This window comes from Branchiostoma belcheri, unplaced genomic scaffold, assembly GCF_001625305.1.
Source record: "Branchiostoma belcheri isolate BF01 breed outbred unplaced genomic scaffold, Haploidv18h27 scaffold134, whole genome shotgun sequence".
In the NCBI taxonomy this organism is placed as follows: Eukaryota; Metazoa; Chordata; class Leptocardii; order Amphioxiformes; family Branchiostomatidae; genus Branchiostoma; species Branchiostoma belcheri.
The window spans coordinates 481,286-486,232 of record NW_017802758.1 but is presented as its reverse complement, the minus strand read 5'-3'; the positions used below and the strand labels follow the sequence as shown (position 1 = coordinate 486,232).

The following is a 4,947-nucleotide window of genomic DNA, read 5'->3' as shown; positions in this document are numbered from 1 at the left end:
TGTCATTTATTTATAATAATTTCAGCCAAATTTCATACATTATAAATGTATACACATGTCATGTTCAAGAAAAATGGCACAGCTTTATTAATAACTCTTCAGAATTATAACTAGTAACAGTGATTTGCCACTCTACTTTTTCAAGACTTTGTGTTTTGTATAAAAATGACATTTTGTGCACTGGTAAGTCGGGTCGGATTCATTTTGACGTATCTGCTTCTTAAAGTATGCCTTTCTACATTCTCTAAGCGGTCTGAAATGTAATGAAAATAGCTCAGGTAAAATAATTCTATATAATCCAGATATTCATCAAAGCTACAAACGTGTCAATCCTTGAAATGAAGCCATGGCAAGAACGCAAAGTGGAAAACCATTGTTAAGCTACAGAAGTGACTCAAAGATTTTTCTTGAGATACGACACGTAGTTTTCCATGGCTTCCCTTGCTACGTCTATCGTATTGATATCGATCAAGCAACAATGGAAGCCATGTTTGTAGTGGTCGTGTTGGACGGCCACTCCCAGCTTCTCCAGCCGACGTGCGTACGCCACGCCTTCATCTCTCAGTACGTCATATTCGCAAGTCATAACGTAGGTAGGGGGGAGCTTCTTTACGTCAGCGTCATTAGCCATTAAAGGGGCGAATCGAGGGTCCAAAATGGTCTCTATCTTTTCTATTGAGGGGAACTCGACATCTTTCTTATTTAAAGGGGTGGATACTATGTTGTGGTTTAAGTATCCGGCAAACTGCGACTTCTTCAACGCGTCTGTGGTGTGGTTGTTGGTTTTTAAGAGTTCCAATGAAGATAAATCGTCGTTCAGATACCACAGCCAGAAGGAGATCATTAAATCAGTGGTTAGAGGACTCAGGTGACCATAGTCCTTGTAAGAGGCCGTGTTAAAGTCAAAAGCCTGCAGGGCTGGGTACAACAGCGCCTGCACCTTCAACTTTGGGAACTCCTTTTCTTTCGTCATGGAGATCGCGACGGCTGCGGCCAGATTACCGCCAGCGCTGTCCCCACCAACGCCAACGCGCGACGGATCGACGTTGTAGTCCTCCGCGTGACGTAGGAAGAACTTTGTGGCGACCAGACAGTCGTCGAAACTAGCGGGAAATTGGTGCTCGGGAGCCAGTCGAAAACTAAAAAAAAGAAAAAAAAAAGAAAACAGTAATCGTTTAAGGTCTTTTCATTAAGACGGGAATACATGCATTCCCTAACCACCCCTCCAATACAATCCGTTACAAAAGAACATTTTACACATTTTTAAATTAATTAATAATTTTACATTGAATTACTGTTCCTGTATTATCGTGTTAACTTTTCTTTATTATACTAAGAGTTTGATATCATACTAATATTTCAATTGGACTCCAACTTCTACAAATAATAGTATCATGCTACAATTTTTTTAGGCCATCTTGGTTTGATTATATGGATGGCATGGCATCCGCTCGCGCATGAATTTTCGGCCTGCAAAAAAAAAAGTTTTCAACCATACTGTGAATCGTACAAAGCAGTTACAAAATAAGCAAATATATACCGTAGGTTCCAAAAAAAAATTTGATAAACGATACCAATTTTGTAGAATGCCATAATCAAACGAAAAAGACGAAAATGTAAAGAAATGAAGTTGAAGACTAGATTATTTGCCCGACTTTGTCCGAATATTATTTTGTGTAATTTTTTTCAACCTTTATGACCACTTAGATTTCGAAACGAAAGCAACTTTTGCAAAACATTTCTTTTTTTCGCACGCTCGCATCGGTTTTGGGGTTCCCAGAGGATGTAATCCATATAATCAAATCAACATGGCCTTATATTCCGACATTTCATGGCTAGACATGCATGGCGATGGCACAATCAAGTTATGTCAACTTGTTTTATGCCACCAACAAAGTAGAGGACAAATACAGGGCATGACAATACTCATTTTTACTTGCAATACGTTAGAAAAGTCGTGTCTTCCCAAGGGCACAAGATCGGTGGCATGTCAGGACCACCTATTGGTTCTCTGCCGTTACGGCACACGACCCCAAATTTTACAGTTCGTAGATTATACTCACTCCACGGCGACAAGCACGTTTCCCAGCTGCTTTGGGATGTAAGCCATCAACTCATCCAAATCATCTTGAAACAACATGTACAGAGAGGAAATATTTTTCATGACATAGTATACAGTAAATGATAAGTCAATGATGCCAATAATGCCATAGTTACTTCTGTTTCCCTCATAAATATATACGCGTTTGCAGGTCTTTTCTTCCTATATATTGTCCCAACACGTCATGTCAGTCATCTTGCCTTGACCGAGTTGACTCCCTCCATCCGCCATTGTACATCAAAATACCGTGTAATTTTGACATTGCCAGATCAGATCAAATTATAAATAATTAATCGACATGACATATATACATAGGATATAAAGATTTTCTGTTTACACAACCAAAACGTGTATAACGGCGAGAAGCAAAACTCCAGTCAGAAGCTCTAAGAAAGGTGTGTTGACAGACACCGAAACGTAAGCAAGGTGAGAAGTTTTGGTTTTTTAAAAAGAAAATCCCTGTATGTTCTATCAACCTGATGAAACTCATTACAGTATATTAACGTTACATGTTTTGTTAGCCATGGCGTCGATATCGCCAGGTGTCTCTGTTTAGTAAAAAAAAAAAAAGGATGTCTGTACTCAGAACTCACCCATCGCCACTTGTGCCCATCCTCCGCCGTGAAAATAGACCAGGCCTGTCCTCCTATCTCCAGCAGGGTGAACTGCAGCAGGCTCATAGATCCTTACTTTGACCCCGTCGAAGGTCGTGTCTGTGACATGCAGACCAGTTCTGTGGTCGGACTTGAACTTCCTGGCGATGTTTGTCACTCCGGATATGGTGGCCCGCCTAATGTGCGCGTCCCTGGCTATGCCCAAGTTCTCTCCAAGTCTCGCCTGGAGACAAAACAGAGAAAAAGACAGTGGAATAAAAAAGGAGGTGAAGACAGAGAATTTGGGGGAGGGGGGGAAGGGAAGAGAGGGAGGGAGGGAGGGGAGATAGAGAGTTGGGGAGAGGAAGAGAAGAGGGGGAGGAGATTAGAGGGAGAGGAAGAGAGAGTTGGGGAGAGGGGAGGGGGAGATAGAGATTTAGGGAAGGTGATGAGAGGGAGAAGAGGCATGGGGCGATAGAGAGTTGGTGAGAGGAGGAGATAAGAGCGAGAGGAGAGCGAGAAGAGAAAGAGCTTAGGAGGGGATGAGATGAGAGGGAGATAAGAGAGAGGGGAGATAGAAAGTGGGGAGGGAGAGGAGAGAGAGGAGATAGCGAGTTGGGGAGGGAAGGAGGAAAAGAGGTGAGAGTGAGAGAAAGAATTGATTAAAAATTGTGGGAGGGGAAGAGGAAAATGGGAGATAGAGAGTTGGAAAAAGGGGAGATAAACGTGGTAAAGGGTTGGGGAGAGAGGGGCAGGAAAGAGGGATGGGGAGAGGAAGGGACATCGGAGAAAAGTTGACAGGATGAAAGAGCCTAAAGAGAGACTAGAGAGATTTGGGTAACACATGCCCGACTATTCAAAGAATACCCCCTCCCCTCTTACATGTAAAACGATGTAAATGACATGGCTTTAAGTTCTCACCACGTGACCGAGTGTCCTGAAGTATATTCCCATGGCGGCGTAGACCCAAGGCTGGGTGACTCCGTCTGGAACAGGCTCGTTACAGTAGTAGGCCAGGAACAACACTGCAGCGGCGATCACCACAACCGATTTCATACTTATTCTGTAAGAAAAAGTTAGGCCACAGCGAACTTATTTTATGGATGACATCCACACGTTCATTGGTAAATCGCCAGTTCCAAAAAAAAGGGCACGTCGTTCTAGGCTCTGGCCTGGCTCTAAGCCTGGGTTGTCCGTTGTAGATAGCGACAATACAAAGGATTGCATCCAGGCTACCGAAGCTCCACGACGCAATATGAACTCAGTACATACCTGCAGTGCCAGTTCATAAATCGGGAAATGATTTAATGGCATTATTTGTTAAGACAAGACTGTCTTTTGGTGTAGAATATGATCAAAAGATATAATTTATGCAATCGAGGATCATATTTGCATAATCAGGAGTTTCCTAGTCATAAGAAAGTTATTTTACGAAGGTATGAGATCGTGGAACATAGATTTGTTGTGACGCCAGTAGAAACAGAACTGACTCTCAGAGTCGACCTTTGTACCATTGTACGGCGAGGCCGTGGTCATGGCCATGATTAAAAACAGCTAAGAAGTACTCTCCTTTGCTGGAAGCCAAGTGTGCCTGCACGTCCCTAGATTCCTAACAGCCTTACCTAGCGTTCCGGTTTGTTTTGCTCGTCAACCGGCCCCTTCGCGAGTCGTACCGCCACTATTTGTGATCGCTCCACATGTATTACATCCGAATGGCCGCCATCTTGGTTAACTGCAAGACTGGGGTTATAAGGTCACGAGGGGCGGGGCGCGGGAAGCGTGCCAAATAATGTTCAGCGGCCTGCAAATGTCCCACTACTTTTCTGATAACCTATTTCTATTCATCAGAAAAGTAGTGATACGAATTCCCCGTCCTCCCAGTCATACAAATTCATACCGCTGAATTACCGTCATCCTAGTCACCCATGATATATGTGCCGTATAGAATTTGTCAAAAATGCATTTGAGCGACAGATGACATACCAAGTCGGTACTTTAGAGTACATTTTCAGGGTCTAAAATTTTAGTCCTGAGACAAATAAATTTAAACGCAGCCATGAAGGCAAGAATAGATTGTACTCGTCATCTGATCCTCAAGAGCCATGTATATTGCTGGTCAGGTCAAGGTCACTGTAGCGAGGGAAAACAAATATCAAGGGTTGCTCAGATACATACCAAACCCTATTTTGACAAATATATTGTATGTATTTTCATACTTTTTTTTATATAATAGTAGAGTTAACGCCGGCGTAC

The 4,947-nt window shown here is 42.8% G+C and overlaps 1 protein-coding gene across 2 annotated transcripts; it reads right to left on the bottom strand.

The window, feature by feature from the left end:
* Positions 1-223: 223 nt before the first annotated feature.
* LOC109464221 (neutral cholesterol ester hydrolase 1-like) lies at positions 224-4,423 on the bottom strand. Of its 2 annotated transcripts, none has more exons than XM_019761156.1 (5): positions 4,317-4,423; positions 3,616-3,757; positions 2,695-2,938; positions 2,064-2,127; positions 224-1,139 (listed from the first exon to the last, which is right to left on the bottom strand). In XM_019761156.1, the coding sequence occupies exons 2-5, from the start codon at positions 3,748-3,750 to the stop codon at positions 395-397; spliced, it is 1,188 nt and encodes a 395-aa protein (XP_019616715.1). In that variant the 5' UTR covers positions 3,751-3,757; positions 4,317-4,423; the 3' UTR covers positions 224-394. The 2 variants fall into 2 exon arrangements, with proteins under 2 accessions (XP_019616715.1, XP_019616716.1); XM_019761157.1 differs by having other exon boundaries at positions 3,616-3,719.
* Between the last annotated feature and the right edge of the window lie 524 nt (positions 4,424-4,947).